Source organism: Zootoca vivipara, chromosome 4 (genome assembly GCF_965207765.1).
Source record: "Zootoca vivipara chromosome 4, rZooViv2.hap1.1, whole genome shotgun sequence".
NCBI classification, from domain to species: Eukaryota; Metazoa; Chordata; class Lepidosauria; order Squamata; family Lacertidae; genus Zootoca; species Zootoca vivipara.
This window is the reverse complement of record NC_142587.1, coordinates 79,736,578-79,761,880: the sequence shown is the minus strand read 5'-3', so window position 1 is coordinate 79,761,880 and position 25,303 is coordinate 79,736,578. Positions and strand designations below refer to the sequence as shown.

General features: G+C 44.3%; 1 protein-coding gene across 2 annotated transcripts in view; it reads right to left on the bottom strand.

Moving 5' to 3' along the window:
* ATP8A2 (ATPase phospholipid transporting 8A2) overlaps positions 1-16,954 on the bottom strand; it is a 325,668-nt gene extending 308,714 nt beyond the window's left edge. For both annotated transcript variants that reach the window (XM_060273823.2, XM_060273822.2), the window contains exon 1: positions 16,684-16,954. In XM_060273823.2, the coding sequence (XP_060129806.1) occupies positions 16,684-16,759 (76 nt within the window). In that variant the 5' untranslated portion in view covers positions 16,760-16,954. The remainder of the gene's footprint in view (positions 1-16,683) is intronic.
* Positions 16,955-25,303: the final 8,349 nt, after the last annotated feature.

Below are 25,303 nucleotides of genomic sequence, written 5' to 3'. Positions count from 1 at the left end.
TCCTTTTTTCTCTTTCCGCACGCTGTCGTGATATTTTCTTTTTAAAAATGGACAGTTCATAAGATTAAAATATTTGAACTATTTGTATATGCTTTTATTGCCATTTCCATTTGTATCTGCGTGATAAATTCCAGTAAAGAAACAAGTAGCTAGCCACAATTCCCAGAGTTCCCTGTGAAGAGGGATTGACTGTTAAACCATTCTGAAAATTGCAACTCTTTGAGCGGAATGGGGGGGGGTCCTCCTAACAACTCTCAGCACCCAGAATCCTTTGGGGGGGAACCATGACTCTTCAAAATGGTATCAAAGTCCTTTAAGTGTGCAGTGCGAATGTGGCCTGTTAGTACCTGCAAACTCATTGCCCACAGTTAGCTGTGATTTTACTTAGCTTTATGTGTGAACTGGACCTGCAAGTGCTTCATCACACACCCAGTATTACAGAGCAAAAATCACATTTACCATCCACTGCATGATCTGGTGACACAGTAAATGCAGGCTGCACAATGAGGTGGACAGGCAGGGAAGGAGAAGCAATTGTAGCAACATTGCACCCCGTGTTAACACTATGCAGAATCCTTTTGCACACGTTCCCAACCCTCTAATTTGGTCATGTAAAGTTAATCTTTTACCCATAGCAGACATGGGCCATTACCTGGTTTTGAAAAGTGAGCAGCGCAGGCAAAAGGTTATACATTTTGTGGACCTCAAAAACTTATGCACAATGTGTGTAAGCTCTTCAAACTTCAAACCTCACATTGCTCCTATTCCTGGGGTGTGAGTGGCAAGAGCATAATGGCAGCTATCTCCCAGTTATATTTAACAAACCGCTGTCTTTTTTTAAAAAAAAGCTTTTGTCTGCAACAATCTACAAATTTTTTACAAATGCTTTGATGGTGACAAATCTTAGTTGCTGCCGCTCATTTCTGATCCTACCAAGCGAAAGCCGCCCCTCCATTCTCTACCTCAAACACTTAACATTCCTTCCCATTTATTATTAACTCTGTTGTCAAATATGACTTTCTGTAGGAATCTCAAGTACAATGTGCTCAGGGTGAGGTAAGGTAGAATGACACAAAATATGCTTTATGCAATTATTTCCACATGCTGGCAGCCTGCTTTGCTACGAAACAAAACCCATGACCTTGTAAATGCACACAGGAAATTGGATGTAATTAAAGCAAATACTTTCCTCTGTGGTAGTTTTATATTAAGAAGTGTGCACATACCAATTTGCACTGAGTCCAGCAGGAAGGGGCTACTTGGTTCATCAGTTCTAAATTACCCTGCCTAAGGCTGTGTACTCACTACATCTTTTGAAGCAATTCAAAGCACATTATTTTCCTCAAATAACCCCCCCCCCCAATTTCCCAATTTATATTAATATGTATTTTATTTATTTTGCTTATTTATTTACAAATTTATTTGTGGTCAGAAGCTATCAAAGTGGTATAAGAACAAGATAAAGAGAGTTAAAATATTAGAAATAAAAAACAGGCTCTAAAAACAATAAAAACACACACTCAACAAACAATAAAATCATTTCTAGATATGTGCAATTAATATTCCATAAAATGACTGGGTCACACTTCAGGAAAAGAATTCTTAAAGAAAAACATCTTCAATAGCCGCCTAAAATCAGTTGCCCATTTATCAACACAAAACAACCCCACAATGTAACTTAGGATGGTGTGTTTTGGGGGGTGGCTTTTTACAGTTGGCACCATAACAACAACAACAACATAATTAGTTACACAGCCTTCCCTGTAAGGTCAAAGGATGGGTTACATCTAAAATAATACCATTCAACACACAGGAAATTGGATGCAATTAAAGCAAATACTTTCCTGTGTAGTAGTTTTATATTAAGAAGTTTGCACATACCAATTTGTACTGATTCCAGTACAATAAAAAGATATTCACTCCCAAAATACCACATAATACATGCACTTCAACAAAACAGATGGTATATAAGAATAGTTCAAACTATACAAGAATAGTTCAAACTTTCAATGATCGCCTAAAGCTTAAAAGAAACAGTGCCTGGTGCACCTTCATCTAGAGGAAATTCCACAGTTTGGGGGCCATTACAGAGAAGGCTCTGTCACCAGCCTTTGTACAACCTCTTTCACCGTCACCACTCTTTGTACAGCCAACAAAGCAACCTTTGTTGAGGATTCTACACTCTTAATTGGTTAACATTCATCCCCGCATTTCTCATTTCTTTCTTTTTCCCCCTGCCATTTTCTCACACTTCCATTGCCTTTTGCCCTCTTGTTTTCTCTCCCAGCAATTTGTCTTGTAATCGCTTTGTTCCCCAGGACACGATCTACCTGTTCTATTTTAAACATGCCTTTGCTACCTATAATTATCTCTCACATTCAGAACTTGGTCCTTGATCCTTTAATTGGCTTCTTTAAAAAAAACAACCACAACACTCTTTGATCCCTTGTACCTTCCTCCATGCCAAATCATTTTCTATTTAAGGACGGCATGCGCACAATCTTTTAATGTATGTATTTACCATTTGATCAGTTTTCCTCCCAACTGCAGTTGGATTCCCTTGTTTAGTTACAGACTAGAAAACTGCCAGGTGAGTCATCAACCGCAAACCTGATGCTCTCACTTTGGGTTATTTAAACCAGAGCTTTCCGAACTGTGTGTTGCGACGCATCAGTGTGTCAAGTTGCAGTGTGTGTGTTTCACAAACGCATGCTTCTCTCAGGGTTGGAAAGGGGTTCGTTTAACCCCCGGTTTGCTAGTAAAACTGAATTACTATGTCACGAAATGATGTAGGTCTAAAAAGTGTGTCACCAACATGAAAAGTTTGGAAAGCTCCAATTTAAACTATTATCCCACCCTTGCATGGGACTTTCTCCTAAACTGGTGGTGGTGGTGCTGCTGCTGCTGCTGCTGCTTTAAAAGCTCAATGTTGATGCCTGGGACCTGGGAAAACTGTATTTATTCCAGTCTTGTTCAGTGAGGGCCCTTCCCCTTCTTCATCTCAGTTGCATTCTTGCTTCTCCAACTAATCCAGTTCTATTTGGAGGCACAGAACTCAGCCAAAGAAGGGACTCGTGGCTTAAGACTCACAATCTTCTTAATGTAGTCCTTCAGCAGTTAACTTCTTTGCCTTTCTTTCTTAATTTCTAACCTTTGCAAAATGACACGGGGGAAGAGGCCTCCAAAGCTGGCATTCCATGCACCGGCCAACACAGAAACCCACATGCAACTGAAATAAGATGATGCCATAATGCAGCCTTCCCCAGCCTCAAAGGTATTTTGGACTACAACTCCCATCAGCCCCAAATGGCACCATGGCTCAGTGGTAGAGCACCTGCGTTGCATGCAGAAGGTCCCAAATTTAGAGGCATCTCCAGGTAGTCCCCTAGGAATGTTCCCTTTCTAAAACACTGTATAACTGCTGCCAGTAGGTGTAGAAAACACTGAGCTTCTTATGTCCCTATGTATATAGGTCATTTGTTATTTTGTACATGTGTACACTTGAGCCATTGGGCATTATCATATACCTCATTTTGTATTTTGCTATTTACCTAAAATTATAGTGCATTGTGCGGTTTTATTTTGGGTCATTTCTGGTCTGTAATAAATTATGAGGACAGTAAAAAGGAGCTTAATGCGGATTAAGCATGCTCAGAAGCCAAAAAACCATTGAGCATTGGAAAAGAAAACTGGGCAACTGGCTGGCTGGTAATGGCTGATGAAGAAGAGGTCATGGCTTCAACAGCCCAGGAGATTTCTAAATGCTACTGATCAGCTGGCAGAAGAGGCTAGCAGGCAGAGAAGACAGGGAGTGCAGAAGAGAAAAGGAGCAGAATAGATGGGTTTTTTTCTCTCTCTACCTCCATTGTCCTGTGCTCAATTTCACTCTTCCCTTTTTCCTGCTCTAGGAGAAATGAGCAAACAAAGAGGCACACAGATATAAAAAAGCAAATATAATGATCTTATTGTCTGAATAGATCATTTATTTCCTGGTTCACACTGAGATATTAGTTTTAACTGTCCCTGAACAAAAAGAGAGCTGAACAAAGAAAGCAATGAAGAAATCCTAGATTTTAATGTGGGCAGCAGTGGACAGCAGAATGTCTACCCCACCCCACCCCAAAAATTAAAGAAAGCAGCAAGCAGAGGCATTATTGCTATTACTAACTCTGTTTCTGACTAGTATAAAATCTTTTTTAATGTAAATTCCAGTCCCTTCTATGATGAATTGAACCTGCAAAGAGTTTTCAGTTGTATCTTCTGCCACCCAAATTCTGGCAGCTTGTTAACTGCATAGAGTAGGCCTTGTAACTTGTGCTGCATGCATGACAAAGCAAGCATAGAGCTGATGCCATACCCTGGACAAATACATTTTCAACAGATCCATCTGTACGGCTGAATGAGCGCATAGGTTAAAAGTTGTATTGATCTGCTTTTTGATCACTTAAACCATTAGCAGTGGTTACAGATGACTCTACTCAATTTGTGTGAGCATCACTGCAGAGAACAGCAGTGATGTGGTCCTCCCCAGATGTTGTTGGACTACAACTCCCATCAGTGGCATGGGATAATGGGAGTTGTAGTTCAGCAGCATCGGGAGCGGCATCATATTGGATACCCCTCTGTTATAAGGTCACGGCCATCCTTCTTCTTAGGTCACTTTCCGTAATAGTTCCTTCCTCCACATATCGCATGTGCAAGGTGGCTGCCATCATGCTATGATGTCATGATCTCCCTCCTTATAGTGCATCATATGCACAGGATGGTGACAAACTCTAAGGTTCTTGCTGCTCCTAATTGCTAACAAAGCACCACCACTAAAGAGCGATGGGGTGCAAATCAAGTTGCAGGTTCGAAGCTGCATGTGATCCAATCATACGCTGCAACTGGGCATCCAGACTGTCACCCCTGAAGTGACAACCAAAGCAGAGTAGAGCCCGCAGAAGACCAGGTGCAGTCAAGTGGGCTCAACTACAACTGAGAGCAGCTTAGTCTTCTCTGTAGAGACCACTGGGTACCACTTTGCCAGGGGGCTGTTCTAACCTGGAGCCAGCCTTGGGTGCCACCTATCTCTGCTTATGGGAAGCTGCAGCTTGGATTGTAATAGCTGACCAGGAAGTGGAGGCAGATGGCCGCTTTCTTGGGCAGGGGGCTGCACTGCATGGTTTCTAGGTACCTCCCAGCTCTGCAGTTTGCACATGGCGTGAAGTTGCATGCAACTGCACCAGTAAATCATGGTGGAAACGTTTCGTAAAAGGTGCTAGAAGAAGAAGAATTTGGATTTGATATCCCGCTTTATCATTACCCAAAGGAGTCTCAAAGCGGCTAACAATCTCCTTTTCCCCTCCTCCCCCACAACAGACACCCTGTGAGGTGGGTGGGGCTGAGAGACTTCAAAGAAGTGTGACTAGCCCAAGGTCACCCAGCAGCTGCATGTGGAGGAGCAGAGACGCGAACCCGGCTCCCCAGATTACGAGTCTACCGCTCTTAACTACTACACCACACTGGCTCTGCAGGAACTGCAGGAAGCCTGGTTTCCACCTTCTATAGAAGGGTAGGGTAAGGTTAAGAACTATCAGTATGAAGCTTTTAATAATACCGCTTGCAATCCCTCCCAAAAGCTCAGCAGGGAAAGGTCTGGGTCACAGAGCAAATGCAGACAGACTCAGAAGTTAAATACATGCCAAACAAAAGGAAAGCAAACCTCATTCATAACTGAGGCCAGAGGGGAACACTGCTAATATTTATGCTGAAGCAGGGACATCCAGAGAGGTCTTTTAAAATGAATGTGCTGCTGCTGCAAACCACTCAACTCTTACATGCTGCCCGTTTTGTGATGCCTTCTGTGTACACATTGGCTCTTTCTGCTAATAAGGGCCAAGATCTCAAGGGCATGGACTGGCTGGATGCAGAGGAGAGGTGGTAGAAGGGAACCCCCAGAGGGAAACAGCTCAGAGCCCAGGAATTGGTGGTGATTGATGACTGAGAAGGTGAGAGGGGGAATCAAATATCCTTGGTTTTGAATCTACCACCATATCCTTGTTTCCATTATCTGTTCCCTAGAAGAGATATCAACAACCTCAGATATGCTGATGACACAACCTTGATGGCAGAAAGTGAGGAGAAATTAAAGAACCTTTTAATGAGGGTGAAAGAGGAGAGCGCAAAATATGGTCTGAAGCTCAACATAAAAAAAAAAAAACAAGATCATGGCCACTGGTCCCATCACCTCCTGGCAAATAGAAGGAGAAGAAATGGAGGCAGTGAGAGATTTTACTTTCTTGGGTTCCATGATCACTGCAGATGGTGACAGCAGTCATGAAATTAAAGGATGCTTGCTTCTTGGGAGAAAAGCAATAACAAACCTAGACAGCATCTTAAAAAGCAGAGACATCACCTTGCCGACAAAGGTCCGTATAGTTAAAGCTATGGTTTTCCCAGTAGTGATGTATGGAAGTGAGAGCTGGACCATAAAGAAGGCTGATCACTGAAGAATTGATGCTTTTGAATTATGGTGCTGGAGGAGACTCTTGAGAGTCCCATGGACTGCAAGAAGATCAAACCTATCCATTCTGAAGGAAATCAGCCCTGAGTGCTCACTGGAAGGACAGATCGTGAAGCTGAGGCTCCAATACTTTGGCCACCTCATGAGAAGAGAAGACTCCCTGGAAAAGAGCCTGATGTTGGGAAAGATGGAGGGCACTAGGAGAAGGGGACGACAGAGGACGAGATGGTTGGACAGTGTTCTCGAAGCTACAAACATGAGTTTGACCAAACTGCGGGAGGCAGTGGAAGACACGAGTGCCTGGCGTGCTCTGGTCCATGGGGTCATGAAGAGTCAGACACGACTAGACGACTAAACAACAACAACAGAGATGATAACACTTAATGCCAGGCAAAAGACCAGGAGCCAGTGTTGTGCAATTGTTTGTTTGTAGCCAAGTCAACTGTTGCAGCCCTGATTTGGCCCACAGAGCCACTTTCCCCGAACCATGCCCACCGGCCTCACACCTAATGTCATATTTGGCCTTGGGTATGGGGTAGTTGGAAACCCTGCTGGATCAGCTATGTGACCAAGTTTCCCACATGAAATCCCATTGCACAGCTGGTCCTTGCAGAAAGCAGGCTGGGGTTCTGCTGATGGGAAGTGACTTCAAGTCTTTTGGATTTGGAATGCGACCATGCAGCTGATCCCTGCAGGAAGCATATGTAGTAGCCTTTATGGCATCTGCGGTTAGTCAAGTCTTGCGACGGCACCAGCATTCATTCACAGTGCATTTGCATTCCGGTCCAGACACACTGTTAGAAACTTCCCTGAGGCATTCTGAATAGCATTTGAGGCAGAGCATTCAAAACAGGAGGCAGCCTGCACCGTAACACCATGCAGTGTTGATTTCCCCATGCACCAGCTCTTAGGAGACAAACTACCCATTTAGAATAATCATGTGGTCAAGACTCTGATGGCGCTTGCCACACCCAACTGCAGGTGGGATGTTGCATGTTTAAAAACTCAAGTGTACCAAAAAGGCTGCTTGCAAGTAGCAAGACTTGGTTGCAATGTAGTCTTCCCATTAAAGGGTTTTTTCAACCTATAAAGAGGATAGTACTTTATACACAACCCTCCACCTGCAGTCTGAGGCAGGGAGGAAGAATCAATGATTACAAAAAGGAGGCTAAATACCAAGCAGGTGTTCATGAAAGTAAAAACAGACCTTTGATATTGTTTGATCTGCGCATCACTATTGCAGAACACTGCCGTATTATATTAAGCCACGCACACACCAGACTAAAAAGGTAGCATTGAATCTCTGCATCTAATTGGCACCAGACATTTGAGGTGATACCTTGTAAGAAGTAAGCATTATCATTTGAAGAACTCATTATCCTCAATCTGTTACCCATTTTATAATTTCATAATGCGAACACTTGAACCGACAGCATAATATACTCTTTATATAGGTGTGTCATTTCTGATTCAGAGTTGATCCACTGAAATTAAAATTGCCGTTAATTGCAGAGGGCCTACTCTGAGTAGTCTGTTGACTACAACCCATTGGGTGGAATCCTATGTAGTGCTAAGGAGACTGTTCTGCTAGCAAGCAGAAATGCTTGAACAATCTCTCATCCCCCTGGACACTGTTCTGCGGGATCGCCCAACCCTTCAGAGTGGATTTGATGCAAGAACAAGAGGCAGAGAGAGGTGAAGCCCCATTGCACTAGCAGGAGTCCTTGCAGGGTTTTCCGCTAGTGAAACTGGTGTTTGAATCTGGCCCATTATATTGCAAGTATTGTATTATTACAGCTGTCTGAATCGGGTGAGAGACAGTATATGGGCATTTCGCTCTCTATGCTGACAAATCATGACAAATCACCCAAACTCATGTCTATTCTGCTAAACATGAGAGACTAACGTGGGTTGATTCCCTACCGCTAGAAGACAAAATCCTCATCGGACATGGAGTGACAAGTCTGTTATCCCCAGGCTGTTTACAGTTTTTCATATTGATTTCCCAAGTTCAACCCGAGAGCCACATTATTCAAGGGGAAATCACTTCCAAGCATTCATGAAGCCATCCCAGCATACTTCAGAACTCAACTGACGCTGTGGCCCACCATTTTGGCCAACTCTGGAAATCACATCATGGGTTCAGTTCAAATGTAGCAATAAGTCATGGCTTGTGCCCAAATATGACTCCAGGTTTAACAGGAGGGGCTTATCAAATATGCCATCTAGGGGCCTTTCCTACACCACTGCCCCACTGGCACCACCTGGCACCAACAGAGACCAGTAGCACACCATTCAAAAGTCCTGCAATGTCCCCAAGTTAGTGTTACTCCAAGGCAACATCGGAAATGTAAATGGTGGTTCCTGCACCTCCAATTAAATTTCCCATAATGCCCCAGAGAGACAAAACATGGGGGTATTGTGTGAAATTAAATGGTGGATCCCTAATCCAGTTGCCTGCTGCTTGTTATCAGCGGCAGATAAAGAGGAATCCAGGGAAGGCCTCAGGAATGAGCCTTGCTAGAGCCCTGGGGCTCAAGAAGCTATAAAGCAATGCTAAGTGGTGACACAGGGCCTGTCTGTGCTAACCAAGGTTTAAAGTGGGGTTTTCAAATGTCTCTCACATAGAGGTAAGCCATGGTTTGTGTGGCTTTCTTCCCAAACAATAGACACTGAGGGCCATGGTAACCATTGGTTTAGATGTAACACACAAGCCACAGTTTGCTCAAACAGCTGTTCAGCAGCCATGGTTTGTTGGATAGAGTTATCAGGCTTTGCAAACCATGATTTGCTGTTATGTATGAACTATCAAGTTGTGAATTTTCCATTGCTCACAAAAGCAACACATTTGGACAGTAGAATTTATTTCTACTGAGATATAAAACTGGTGTTCCAAAAGAATGCTATGGCCCTGATTCAAGGAAAGTAAACATGTTTAAGCTTAAGTCAAAATGAAATAAACGGGATGCTAAGTTAGTAATGACTAGCTTCTCCCATTGATTCATTCATCCTATTGATTTAAATGAGACTTAAGTGCAGTGGACTTCCTCTGGATCGGCAGTAGGGGCCTTTGAGACACAAATTCTACTGCGGAGTTGGTGCTGAGCTGTTGCAAAGAATGCAAATGTAACTCCCCGAATAATGCATCCATAGAAGGAAAAACACATTTTCCCAACCGTGACGAGTTCTGTTTTGTAGTTGGGAAATGCACCCTCTACCTCCTGAATGGGCACATCCATTGCTGCGACAGCTGGCACAGCAATGTAAAGACTTGGAAAAACAACTCATTCTATTGTGTCAAAGAAAAAATGAAATTAGACCAATTGGGGGGAGAGTTCATGGACACCCTAGAAGCCACATGATGCTCCTAGATTGACACTGGAGGCCCAAGTGGCTTCTGTGGCACCGCATGCCTTTTGCCAGCCCAGGTAACTTTACCCTTGCGCACACAAGCCCACAAAGTTAGAAGACTAGCACTATACTGGGAAGTACAGACAGCAAAAAAATTCCCATTAGCTAAATAAGGATAATGGCTTTGCACCATCAGGTCGCCTAGCATTTATAGCTCAATTTTGCAAACTTTGAAAAGGGACACTGTAATTACTGCTTTGATACAACAATATTTTGACATCCCCTGGATGGAGATCACAAAGGACTGGAACAGCATTTATTTATTTGAATCAATATTAATGGTGTCAACATCTGACCTCTAAATTTTTTTGCAAGCCTCAAGTGATGTGTTGTTGTTTTTTTGGGGGGGGGAGGAAATGCACTTTGCAACCACCTAGTGTGATATTGACAACAGCTTATTTTTAGAGAACTTAAAAGAGCCGGGAAGGAAAGGATGCATGCCACTGCTCTCTGTGGCTTCAACGAAAAAGAGTTGTAAGCATCTTAGAGTATAATTTAAATTTAAATCAATGTGTAGCCTCTTATTATGGTCATTTGGTGGCACTAAAGCATGGGCGGGAAACCCCGGACCCTCTAGATGTTGACAGACTTCAACTGCCAGCAACCTGAGCCAGCATGGACAATGGGTAGGGCTGATGGGAGAGAGACTCCAGCAACATCTGGAGGGCACTGGCTTTGGGAAACACTGACCAGCGTGAGGGTTGGAGGTGGAATTTTTTCGGTACACTTTTCGCAGTTGACTAAATCAGTTTGATGTTGGGACTGCAACTATTAGTCAGATTGGGCACATTCTGTGATCTGCCATGAAATTTCAGTCCCCAAAAGCATGTACATAAATAAGGATTGTGTGTTAAAAAAAAACCCCACATATAGAAAAGGTGTATATGGGGGGGGGGGAGAGAGAGACACTTGAAATGCATTGAAAACGCACATTTTATAGCATGTACAAAATGCATACAAAGGGAGCAATTCAACGGCACACTCCTTCAATTGTTCCATCAGTGCAAATATTTTGGCTTTACCAATGGAACGATCCTGCCTCTGGCCTCTGCACTCTTCTGGGGGTTATCCAGAGCCCCCAGAGCTAATTTGGGTGGGTGGGGGCGCATGAGGGGAGGGGAGGGAGGGTGTCCTGATGCACAACCGTGGCGCACACGCAAAACTGGTCATAGTCCTGTCCTGCCAGTCACAGCAGAGCTCAATGGAGGGAGAAGTCAGCCAACCAGCCAAGTCTCGGGGGGGGGGGGTACTTGCCTGGAGGCAGAGTTCATATACAAGGTCCAGTTCAGTCCTAAGGTCAGGAGTATCTCAGTTCACCTAGTCAGACAATCCGGGCTCAAGAAAGCCGAGGGTCCAAGGTCACGAGAAGCAAGAAGCAGCAAGGTTTGATCAAGAATCACAAATGTTGTTTCCAGCAACTGACTAAGGCTAGAAACCCTGCTTAAGGAAGTTGGAGCCAGCTGGTTCTCATCAGGAGCAAGAAGGCTCCTGATCATCAGCAGGTGGAATGACTTTGCCTTCTGCTCCTTCAGGTTGCTGCTCAGCAGGTGAAGCCAACTCCTGGCCCATGACACAACTGCTGGTTCCAGCTAGCGCACCTACTTAGTGGAATCTGGCCCATAACATGTAATGGTTCGTGGGGGAATCCCGGGGGGGAAGGGCATGCATGTGAGGCAAGGTGGGTGAGTAGCAACGTTGTGCAGTGATGTTCGTTGCCATGTCACAGCACCACACCTACTGACGTGAATGAAATTCAGTGCTGCAACATGCCAGAACATCAGCCAAAAAGCCTCCGTTCGTAACACAGCAGGTACTGCCGTGTGAAAGGGACATCAGAAAATGGGACAGAATTGCTAGCTTACACAATATTCCCTCCACCTGAATATACTCCTAAGCACCTCTGAAATTTTTGCAACCTAGGCAAGTTGCCTAGCCTGCCTCTATTGTTGGGCCAGCTCTGGTCTGAGATCTGCTTATCTGAAACATTTCTGCTTTGAAAACTGAAACGCTCAAGGAAGCCAGCAAAGATAAAAAAATAAAAAATAAAAACCACAATCACCAAAAATATAGCAATTGAAAGAAGAAGAGTCAGCAGAATTAAGCAATGTATCAGGCATGCCATCAGTTTGGGCCCACACACATTCCAGGAGGCTGCCAAATGACCCTGAAGACAGACAGTGGAACCATGGAAGCTAGCAGCAGTGGCATACGAGGAAGTGACCAACTGCCTCAGATCCTTCACATTTTACATCACAGCATTGTCATGATTACAGGAATAAAACAGGCTTCCTCAACCTCGGCCCTCCAGATGTTTTTGGCCTATAACTCCCATGATCCCTAGCTAGCAGGACCAGTGGTCGGGGATGACGGGAACTGTAGTCTCAAAACATCTGGAGGGCCAAGGTTGAGGAAGCCAGGGTTAAACACATTAACTTGGGAATAAGCAGCATTATGTTTTAGAAAAGGGTATGTTTTTAAAGTAAAACTAATAAGATGATGAGCATCTGATATGTAACCATGGACATGCCTGGTTAGCCTTTCCCCAGGTATAAAATTTATTTATTTATTTTTAAAGAAAAAAAGAAAAAGGATGCATTGGCAATTGACGTTAGCCCCAGTAGACTCCCATCACCTGCTGCTCTCTGGGTGGTCATCTGCCAATGGGGCTGGGCTTGTGGGGCCAGGATTTTGATTCCAAATCCAGCCTAAGCTGCACCACTGTATAAGCAAGGACTAAATCTCAGTGGCAGAGACCATTGATTGTTTCAAACACTAGGTTCAAACTTCAGTGAGAAATCCCATTAGCAGCTGCTGGGCAGACTAAAGAATACTGGGTAGCAAAGACCAGTAGTGTGATTTCAGTAAAAGGGAATACTTCTTTACATTAGTCCACTGTTTGAACAAATACCTCTTTGAGTTTCATCAAAGAATTGCAAGGAACAGCTAAGGAACAAGTGAGGAACATTAAAAGGCATGTAGCCCAACATAGGTATCATGGACACAGCCAAATTCCGGAACTAGGGAGGAGAGAAATTTCTGTCATTCCCCAGAACAGATACTAAACTGTATGTGCACTGACCAGAGACGCAACAGCAAGTTTCAATGCAGGTACAGCAGTGTTTTTCAAATGACTTTGCAGATGCAAGTAGTGAACAGATGCCCTTAGCAGACTGTGCTTCCCCGAAATATATTTCATGAGAAAACTCTCCCAAATGCATGCGTTAAACAAACCCAGGCTGATTTGCTGTGTTTCCTTGCGTCAACCCTAGAGAGGAGCACACCTCCTAGGAACCTCATAAAAAGGTAAAGGGGCCCCTGACCATCAGGTCCAGTCATGTCTGACTCTGGGGATGCGGCGCTCATCTCGCTCTATAGGCCGAGGGAGCCGGCGTTTGTCCGCAGACAGCTTCCGGGTCATGTGGCCAGCATGACAAAGCTGCTTCTGGCGAACCAGAGCAGCGCACGGAAACGCCGTTTACCTTCCCGCCGGAGCGGTCCCTATTTATCTACTTGCACTTTGATGTGCTTTCGAACTGCTAGGTGGGCAGGAGCTGGGACCGAGCAACGGGAGCTCACCCCGTTGCAGGGATTCGAACCGCCGACCTTCTGATCAGCAAGCCCTAAACTCTGTGGTTTAACCCACAGCGCCACCTGGTATCTTCTCTCAAATCTCCTGCCTACAACACCTCCACCACCAATATATTTTGGGTGTTACCCGTAAGCTCCTGAAATGTGACCTGGGGACAAAGATGCAAGCTAGATGTATGAAGTTCGAAAGCATAAGAGGAACGAAAGTCAGTGGCAGAACACATGCTTGATGCATATAAAATCATAGGTATAGTCCATGGGTGGTGAATCTTTTTTCAGGCTGAGGGCCACATTCGCTTTTGGGGCAACTTTATAGGGGCCACATCCCAGTGGTGGGCGGGACCAGAGGCAGAAGTAGGTGGGGCAACCAATATAAGTTCTACCTTAGTACATGATGTGGTTCCTACACACCCACAGCTGTCTAGTGTCCATCCAGACAAGCAAGAGGAATTATCAATATTTCAGGGACATATTCCAGCCAGGCAAAAACATGTGGGGTGTGAAGCAGAGCCAGTTAGGGGTATGGCCTGGAGAGAGGTCCGACGACCATATGGAGAAGGTTGGAGGGGTCCTGAGTCTGAGGTTCCACACCCTTAGTATTACCCTGGCATTTCCACTTAAGTTCTAATTTATTAAACTGTGATGGAAGTACTGGCAAAGGGAGTCTTACCACAAGGCAAGGTGAGGTAACCCCTTCTGTTGGCATCTTTTGGATGCCATGAAAGGCAATAGAGAGGGATGCAGGCAGATGGCTTTTATTGTCTGAAACAGAAACAGATCACTCTCAGCTAACATGGGGCATGTTGGAAAATTCGTCTCCAAAGATCCCTGCAAAATGAATAGGAGCGGCACAAGAAATAGGCTCTTTGCAGCTCATGTCCATTTCACTGGCCTCGTACATGATAACCTCCCAAAGGATTGTGTTCTGTGTTCTGGAATTGTGTTCTGGATTTGCTGCCTCCCAACCCCAAAATGCCCCAAAGCAACCTAGGGCCAGGCCTACAATTAGGCAGAGTGAGGTGCCTGCTTTAGGCTGCAGATGCTGGGGGAACAGGGAGCTGCAGCGTAGCATAGCAGGACAGAGCTGCCCAGCACCACCCAAGCAAGAGATGGGGAACCTGTGGTCCAGGGTGGAGAAAGCCCAGGACCCAGGAAAAGGATAAACACACACACATGCATACTGCCATGGCTTAGATCAAAATCAGAGCTGCTCTAAAGTAAAATCAAAACTATCCAGGAGAAAGATGCAAAGGAAGGAAGGGGCAAGTTCTGTTAGACAAGCTTCAATATCTCTTCACCAAGTCCTCAGATATTCACATGCAGAATGTGCACAGAGAGAATACTGGGAATGAGAGAGAAACTTGATTCAGCTTGCACTGAAAGGCAAACCTACCTAATTTTCACTTTCCAGAACAACATAGGAACCAAAACACAACCACCCTTCAAAATCCACACTTCTCCGGATTTTGCAATTACAGTTATCCAGCCAAGCAATGCATACTAGCTAGCTAGCTATCTGTGAAAGTAACATTTTAAAGTGCATTACATTTGTGAGAATTGCTTTGCTAAACTGTGCACATTAGAAAAAAATCGCATACCGCTAAGACTTGCATATCAGGAGAAAATCACATTAATATGACGGTGAATCTTCATGAAGCCTTTGCTGAAATAAATAAATAAATTGCAAAGTGGTACAAAAATGTGGAGAACTGGATTTGGACTTGTTACAGGTAGGTAGCCGTGTTGGTCTGAGTCGAAGCAAAATAAAAAAATTCCTTCAGTAGCACCTTAAAGACCAACTAAGTTTTTATTTTGGTATGAGCTTTCGTGTGCATGCACACTTCTTCAGATACACTGGAAACGGAAGTGTCAGACCCTTATATATATACAGAGGGTGGTGGGGGTGGGTGGGAATGGGTGACGGGCTGATGGATGAATTTGGACTTATTAGCAAGGCAGCAGTCACGGGATGCACGGGTCTGGATGAAGGAGCACGAACGTCATCAAATGCCTGGTCATCAATTGCCTGAGATAGAGAGCAATGGTATTGTGTGCGCATACACACACAATTTAGGATACAGGTCGTCATAAACACACACACACACACACACACACACACGAAGTTAGGCCATCTGTCCTTAGAATAGTCCTCATTGATCTATATGTGCATATGTGACCGCTGATCTACCGTATATGTGACATTGACCTATGTGCGCATTGATCTGTATTTGCATATATGCATTTTTGCATTTAGTGTGCAAGGTTGTGCATGTTTTAATGCAGATTATGTGTATAATTACTGGGATCAGAGCAGGATAATTTAACCACCTCTCCCGCTGCTGCAGGTCTGGAGGAAAATCCCTACTCTGAATCTACTGTTTACATCTGGAAGGAAAAGGAACACCGGGTGCACTAGTTATATACCCAAAACAGCGCACTGGTGGGTTTATGCTGACCTCTCCGCCAGTCAGTGCTGCCTTTCCTATTGCTGCTGCTGGCTGACAGTTGACAGGTTTCGTATTTTATTCAATTTGCGAACCGGCCAGCGGACAGAGCGGCAGGCAAGCGCAAGACATTAAAAAGAAAAGGGAAAAAAAAGCAAACGAGCCGGGTGTTTTAAAAAGCACGAGCGCGCACTGCAGCGAAAATCCCCGGGCCGGTTTGCAAGGGTCAATCCGGCATCAGGCCAGGCCACGAGCAGAATCCTCCCTCTCCCTGGAGGACGCTAAAAGCGAAACTGGAAACCGATCAATCCGGAGCAGATTGGCAATGACCCTTTCTCCCTCCCTCTGCCGCCCATCATATCATCTGCCTTTCCGAAGAGCTGGCTGGCCGTGCAGCTCTTTTGATCCCGTCCCCCACCCCCACCCCCAAGAATGCCCTGGCCGCTGACCTCATCCAACGAGGCGGGCAGGAAGGTTAATGATGTCACGAATCCCCAACCCGGTCGCCATGAAATATGCATGGAATGAGCCTCGCGCTTTCTCTCTATCGATATAAATATGAAATGGAAAGCTCGCGCAGGGAAGAAGCGAGAGGCGGCTTGCTGCTGCGCAGTGGAGGCGGCGGCGGCTCGGGGATAATAAAGACGCGGAGGAGGAGGAGTGGGGGGCTTCGGGGGCACTTCTCCCTCCCTCCCTTCGCTTCGCACCCCCCCGACCTCCCCCCACCCCCCTTACCAGCGGCGGAGTGGATCTTGGTTTTCCTCTGCAAGGACATCTTCAGCGCCTTGTCGAGGCCGCTGGGGTTCGGCATGCTGCAGCAGCCTGGCGCACCGCGGCTCAGCAGCGCCCAGGCAGAGGCGGGAGAGGAGCCCGGCGGCCGCCTAAGGCTGCGGCAGCGGCAGCTGCAGGAGGAGAAGCGGCGGCGGCGGCGGCGGCAGTGACGACCCCGCCATCCACTCCTGGCCGCTCGCTGCCTCGCGCGCGCTGCCTTCTACCGCGCGCACTCGGCGGCGGCGGCGGCGGCTGCAACGACGCCTCCCCTGCGGCTGGCGGGCGCTTTGGCCTCGCTCCTTGAGGGAGCTGCTCAGCCCGCGCGCAGCTTTGGCCTCGGCTCGGCTCTCAGCTGCGGCTCTGCGAAGGGCGAGCCGGAAAGAGGGGGGAGAGCGGGAGCTATAGGGCAGCGCCACCAGCCACCTCTGCAGGGAGAGAGAGGGGGCCTGGCCGAATGGAAGACTGGGGCTGGTGGTCCTCGCGGCACGCGCCGACTCGCCGCCCGCAACGTCCCGGCAGCTGCAGAGCAAGGTCTCCGGCCACCAGGGCGCACGTGGCCTCATAAACAGCCTCCTGCGCGAGGCGGGGAGTTTGGCGGGAAACGCGCTCGCTGCACGTGGGAAAAGTGGCCTTTGGGTGAGGGAAGCGTGCCCTTGCTGCGGGTAGTGGCGGCGGCTGCAGGTCGTGCCCGGCAAGAGGGCCAGAGAGCTGGCGAAGAGCAGTCGCTGGCCAATGTTTTGTGAATATATATATATATATATATATATATATATATATATATATATATATATATATATATATATAATTTATTAAAGTCGTACTCCGTCCTTCATCCGAAGATCGTAGGGCGGTTCGCAACAGAAATAATTCAGTAGGAGAACACAAAAGTTCTGGCCCTTAGATGCTCAAAGAGCGAATTGTCTCCAGCAGGGGTACCAACTTGGTAGATAATAGATCACAAGACCCACAGCATTTAATGGCAATACCCATCAACTTTCATAAGTGGGGTTTTTCCTTTGCAGACCGGTGTGCTATCTCTCCGCTTCATGTTTGTGGAAAATACTCGTGCAATGATACAAATTAGATTTATTGTTTCACCAAACAGGTTAATTACAGTGGTAGCAATTGGGTCTCTACAGCCACAGCACGCACAGTAACTCTCCAATGGCACACTCTTCCATTGTCTCTTGAGACAGACGATGCCAACAAAATAAATAAATAGATAAATAGTTACAATAAATAACTAATGAACTGTTTGTAAAATGAAATGGACAGCAGAAACTATACTGCTCGCTGGGACTCAAAGAACTGATTCTAAACATAAACATTAAATAAGAATAACACCAGTAAACAGTCTTGTCTAGACTAGGAATCTCACCAGCCAGCTGCTCTTCAATTCACACATTGATGTATCTATAAAGACAGTATTGATTTTTTAAAAAAGTGTAGCTGTATTGGTATTCTATAAACAGTATGATTACTTATCTCAAGTGGCAGTAAGATAGCTAGAGATTCCATAAGAACATATTTGGGGACACTGGAGAGATTTATTTACAATATGGCTTTGGAACAAAGCCCTGATTGGTCAGTCTTCCTCTTCTATTTTTTAAACAAGGCTCTAGTTTGTTCAGGTATACTATCTGTTATGCAGTCTGGAAGCAACATTTATTTGTTTCAGTTTTATCTTTACTTTTCTCCCAAAGGAGACCAGGGTTCCATGCACATAGCTCAACAGACCGTCAGAATAAAACATTGAAAACAATAACATAAAAACCCCATAAAGCAGTAAGTTAATGCACATTTCAGTCAGCAGAGTTACTTTGGAGGGCTCTCACCTGTGGCTCCTAGAAGCTGTCAGCATGCAGCAGCTACCACATCCCAGGAAATGGCTTCGACTGGCCAGTCAAACCAGATTAGGGTAGCCCTTGATGAGTTAGGGACTTCCCCTCCATGTGAAAACAGGCTCCAGCAAATTGAGTGGACGAGACCAATAGTGGATCCAATGGTCAAGAAGGTGGTTTCTGCATGTGCTGTAGAGGGGACACTCTACAGATAAGGAAAACTCTGATCCTAAACTTCTGCTGCCTTGAGGGATATCTTTGGGAGAAGAAAAGACAAGGAGTAAACCCTACACAAATCTGGAGTGGAGTCCCTAAAATGGTTGGATGGTGCCTTGTAAGCCTCCTTCCGACAACTCCTGCAGCAAGGCTGAGGTCTAATGCAGTGTTTCTCAACCAGTGTGCCTCCAGATGTTTTGGGATTACAACTCCCATCATTCCTGACCACTGGTCTTGCTAGCTAGGGATGATGGGAGTTGTAGTCCCAAAACATCTGGAGGCACACTGGTTGAGAAACACTGGTCTAATGTATTGTTTCCTTTGGCTTCCTTTGGGCCAAGAGGGAGTCTTGTCTGGGCAGCTTGTGCCCCGAGGTCACTTTGGTGCTGTTAACGCAGTGGTTTGACTTCATTCCTGGAGGTGCACTCCATTATTTCTCAAGACAAACGGATGCCAAGTAGTAGTAGTAATTTGAACCAGTGATCGGACTCTTACGTAGGGCTATTCTATGAGTTTTGAAGCTCAAAATTGTAACTCTATCTCTGTCTACAAGGGTATATTTCAAAATCACTTGTGCATACGACCCACTAAAAAGGTAAAGGGACCCCTGACAATTAGGTCCAGTCGCGGACGACTCTGGGGTTGTGGTGCTCATCTCGCTTTACTAGCCGAGGAAGCCGGTGTACAGCTTCTGGGTCATGTGGCCAGCATGACTAAGCCGCTTCTGGTGAACTAGAGCAGCACACGGAAACGCCGTTTACCTTCCTGCCAGAGTGGTACCTATTTATCTACTTGCACTTTGATGTGCTTTCAAACTGCTAGGTTGGCTGGAGCAGGGACTGAACAACCGGAGCTCACCCCGTTGTGGGGATTCAAACCGCCGACCTTCAGATCGGCAAGCCCTAGGCTCTGTGGTTTAACCCATAGCGCCTCCCATGTCCACTACTTAGCTGCTATATGTGGAAAAGTATAAAACTATGAGAATGTCTTTGGTAAAGATTTTAACTTGACTTTGACTGTAATGAGTAGAGCAGTGGAGTGACCTTGTAATTGTCTTTGTGAGTTATCAAATGGGTTTGTTGGACTGCTTCAGCTTATACACAGTTCAAAGGAGCAAAGAAAACAGGCATTTCAGCACCATGGCTAGCTCTGCAGTGTTCAAAGCAATCTGATGTGAATTATTTCTTAATCAACACTTTGATTATCATATCTAAGCTTCTTCACATTTCCTCCACCCTTGTAATGGCTCAAGCAGCATATTCCACAGCAGTGCTTCTATGCTTAGTGACAACATTTTTGAATGCAACGTGGAATAACATTGCACATGCAGGACAGGTTTATCTCTCTGATTTAGGCATGACAACCGCAGCCTGCTGCAAAATGCTACGGTTTAGAAGGCTGTTCCTTGTTCAGGATTCCAGCCACTCCATTCTACTTCACTCCTAGTTTTCCACTGCCCTCAATAGTTAGTCAACATTCTGTGACTTTCAAGCATGCCAGGCATGTATGGTTCATAAAAGGGCAACAAAAATCATCAAGCAGATAGCTCAACTTCCCTGGGACTTTTTATTTTAGACAAAAGGTTAGTGAGTGGTGACATGATTAAAGTTCATTGGCACTTTCACAGGTGCCACATAATACCCGTACCACATCTGTAAGAACTTTATCATTTAGGGCAGTGGCACTTTGGCACTCCCTGCCTATTGCTATCAGGCGGACACCTTCACTGTATTTTTTTCAGCTCCTGTTAAGACTTTATTACTCAGACAAGCCTAGACAGATGTTTAGCATGAATTTTAATTTCTTTTAGTTTATTCTATTGTGGTTTTAAATTTCTGTGTTTTAAATTATGTTTGTATTTTTTTAATGATAATTTTATGGTTTTATCTTTTTTTGCAAACTGCTTTGCAAAACAAGTGGTATATAAATGTTAATAAATAAATAGGTTTGCAAAATTATGCATGGCAAGGAGTGTTGGGTTTTTCCTTTAAGACTGATGTGGTCAATGGTGCTACACAGAGATGTGTGTTTGTAACCTTGATCTGAATATTAACACACCTGTGAGCTTTTGCTAATTTGAATAATTGAAGGTAGAGTTTGCTTACTGTAATGTGATTGGGTAATTGCCTATTTTGAATTCTGTATTTAAGCTACCCAAATGGTTCATGGGTGTGGTGGTGATGGATTGTGAAATGTGAGGAATGGAGTAGAGGAGTGTGTTGTATATAATTGTAAATATAAGCAAGCAAAGATACTGAAGATGACTTTGTTATTTCGTCGACCCTGCCACTGTTGCCACTCGGTTGGTGCGTATTGCCCAACAAGGAGAAGTGGACAAAGTTTTTTTCTCTCTCTCCTAATGCTAAAAATCAACATCCAATGAAGCCGAATATTGGAAGATCCTTCATGCAGCACATGGTTAAACCGTGGCACTTGCTCCCACAAGGAGGCAGTGGTGGCCACCCAACTTGGATGGCTTTAAACGAGGACAAATTCATGGAGAGGGATATCAATGGCTACTGGTCATGATAGCTATGCTCTGCCTCTATGGTCAGAGGCAATAATACTTCTGAATACCAGCTGCTGGAAGCCACAGGATGAAAGAGTGCTCCTGCGCTCCGGTCCTGCTTGAGGGTTTTCTATAGGCATCATGGTGGTCACTGTGGGAACAGAATGCTAGACTAGATGGTCTGCTAGCCTGATCTGGCAGTCTCTTCTTATGCTTTCATGGTCAGTTCTTGTTGGGCTATTTTTGAGGTTCCTCTACTTAGGGCTTTCTTCCCCCCCCCCATACAGTTTGTTTGTTTGTTTGTTGTACTTCTGCAAACCTCAGGGTTTTGGCAACCCAAGCAACAGTGCTCTCAATGTGCACACTGAAAACAGGGGGAATGCAGTGGTACCTCGACTTACGAACGACTCAACAACCGAATTTTTCAACTTACGAATGGGGGTAATAATGGCTGCGCGCTTATGAATGTCTCGACATCTGGGGGGAAACCGTGGCGGTTTTAGATAGGGTTGCTTCGACTTACGAATTTTTCCATTTCCAATGCATTCTTATGGGAAATCACGTTTCCAATGGTGTTTTTTGACTTACAAATTTTTCGACTTACGAAGGTGCCTTCGGAACGGATTAAATTCGTAAGTCGAGGCACCACTGTAAAAGCTAAATACTAAAGAACCTCCAAGTTCAAATGCAATATGCATCAGAAGGTGGTGGGGTCTCCTTACTAAATGTTTTTAAACAGAGGCTGGGTGGCCATCTGTCAGGGATTATTTAGCTGCGATTCCTGCATTGCAAGGGGCTAAACTAGAAGATCCTTGGGGTTCCTTCCAACCCTACAAGTCTATGATTTTAATCATACTAAGTAATGGTGACAACAGGGTGGATAAAAATCAATGATTTTTTAAAAAAAAATCAAAAAAATTGGATTTTTTTAATTTAAATCGGATTTTTTGATTTAAATCAATTTTTTTGATTTAAATTGGATTTTTTTAAATAAAATGCTTTTTGAGGAAAATATATTACCATCCAAAGGTTATTCCATCATGAAATAAAGATTAGTTTTTTTAATTATGTAGAATAAGGTTGTATATGTTTAATTTTTGGGGTAAATAAATTCCATTAATCCATTCACAATGTCATGCTCTTCCAGAGGTTTTTGTAAGATTATTGGGCAGTTTCTCCGCCTACAAGATATTATCACAGGTGCTTGGTTTACTTTTGCAGTTCTCAAAACTGAATTTGACTCAACAGAGATCACATGCCTCTTCTTCACAGCAAAAATGTTATAACATGAACAGAGTTGAGAAAAAGACCTTAATCCTATTGTTCTACAAACCTATGAATACAGAAACAACCCCTTCAGTGCTAAGTTTCAAGAAGTTCAGTGAATAGAATAGAAACAATATTTTTCTGATTGATTGGAGTGGACAGTATTTAAGTTTTTCATGTGTAGGCTGGGCTGACAGACTAAGTTTCTTAAAATATATATATTTTGTTTTTGTTTAGCCAAATTAGTTAACAAACATAGATGTTTGTTTAAGCAAATAACATATGCTATAATGTTATTGTTTCAGTTGAATAAATCTATTTAAATTGTTATTATTAAGGTAATGATTATTTTTCTCCTTCCTAAGTTCAACAGTAAAGTTGTCCAAATATGAATGATTAACCTATTAAACTGGAGATAAAAAACTAATATGAAAAGTTGTTATTCTAAAAATCTTCATCTACTTGCATATTAAAGTTATACCAGCAAGAATTAGTCTTTATGTAGAAAACTATGATTTAAATCAAGCCGTACTGACTAGTGATTTAAATCGTGATTTAAATCAGTTTGATTTAAATCAAATCCACCCTGGGTGACAAATAACATGGAAGGGACGTATGCCCTTCTTGTGAGCTTCCCAGAGGGAGCTGGCAGCCCACTGATGGAACAGTGATTTCAAATCAGATGGACCCTTGCTCAAATAAAAGCAGGGCACTTCTCAGGTTCTGAACATGGCAACATAAAATAGGTTTGTTACTTCCAAAAAAATGTGTAGCTAGGTAGTAATGCTATGTGCAAATGTCTTGGGACTGGAATGGATGACCTTTGCATTCTGCTTCACAACTAGTCTTTAGACAGTGTCTTATTCTGGATGCAATGGGCTGGGTCCAAAGAACAAGGAGTGAAAGGAAACAAAATTCTAGCATGGCTTCAGGAAAGCTTTAACGTGAGCTTCAGGCAACAATTTATGCGCTGCTAAAATGGGTGGTTCTACAGAAGTACTTATGTTTCTGAATGCCTCAAAGGTTGCGTACGTGGAAGAAATATTTAGATTTAGTTTTACTTCTGCAGCCTAGGAAGGTGAGTGAACATAGTAGGTGCTGTTTATATAGTCTAGGCGTGGCTTGCCATGGTTTCAGGAGGGACCCTTCTCCAGTCATACCTAGAGGTGCTAGGAATTGAGAAGGTAGCACCTCCTGTGTGCAAAGCATCAAGTCTGCCATTCAGCTATGGCTCCTCTCATCTAGCTTCAGATGTAAAACAGCATCTTGTATGTGTGGAAGGCACTTTCAGCTGGCAGGAGGGCACAAATAACATTAGCTCTGGATGGAAACCTGCAAGAGCTGGTCCTACACATCTTGTTTACACCCAAACAGAGTGGGTTATATAACTGCAGTTCACCCAATGCAAAATTTATACCAGTAAAACCCAAAGGGTTTAAATTTAAGGCAAATAACAACCCATTCCTAAAGCATACTCCCTGAATAAGCAAACAAAGCAAGGCATTTCAATCCACAGGCATCCATCGTAGTGTCTCCCCGGTATGACAATGATGCCACTTCTAATGCACGTGAGCCAGCGTGGTGTAGTGGTTAAGAGTGGTGGACTCATAATCTGGTGAACCGAGTTCGCTTCCCTGATCCTCCACATGCAGCTGCTGGGTGACCTTGGGCTAGTCACACTTTTCTGAAGTCTCAGCCTCACTCACCTCACAGGGTGTTTGTTGTTGGGGAGGAAGGGAAAGGAGATTGTTAGCCGCTTTGAGACTCCTTAAGGGGAGTGAAAGGTGGGATATAAAGTCCAAACTCTTCTTCTTCTTTTGAAGTATAGTGGTACTTGAGTTTAGGATGGTGATTCTACATGCATTTATTTGAAAGAAAGTGGCTCTGAATTAAATGGTACTCCACTGCAATTCAATTTTCAAAGACCCATGCTTAGGACCATAACCTATATTGGCTCAAATCCAGTTGTGGATTAGAACAGCATTGGTAGTCTTAAATTTGCCCAAAGTTGCATCATGACCATTTCTAATTTTAGGGTCCTTTAAAAATACCATCTCCCACCCACTCCATGTTGGAGGCATGTAAGGATAACAAGACTCTTGACACACAATCAATGGGGCAGAATCACTTCCTGAGCATCCAGAGTAAAGGTCAAAGAGATGAGCTATCAGTAATCTAGCTCAGAGATGGATTAGAGTCAAAAATAGTTGCAAGGAGGGACTTTCTAATGAAAGTGTATTTGTGTTCATGATGCAGCAGATCTAATAGTACACAGATCCTCATAAATAAGGACATAGATCCCAGTCATAAATAACAGAATAGTCCTGCTGGATCAGGCCAATGGCCCATATACTCTGGCATCCTGTTCTCACAGTGTCCAACCAGATGTTCATGGGAAACCCACAAGCACAGCAGCACTCTCCCCTGTGGTTTCCAGCAACTGGTATATAGAAGCATATCACCTCTGACTGTGGTGGTAGAACATATTCATTAGGGTTTAGTAGCTGTTGACAGCCTTTTACTCTATGAATTTGTCTATTCTCCAAGTTGCTGGCCACCACTGCCTCTTAAGAGAATTCCCCAGTTTAACTATGCTCTCTGTAAAGACGTACAGTACCTTCTTTTCTCCCCTGAATCTTCAGCTTCATTGGATGTCAGTCCGTTCTAGTGTTATGCAGAGAGATAATTTCCCTCCTTGTGCACTTTCTCTGAGCCATGCATCATTTTATACACTTCCATCATGTCACCTCTT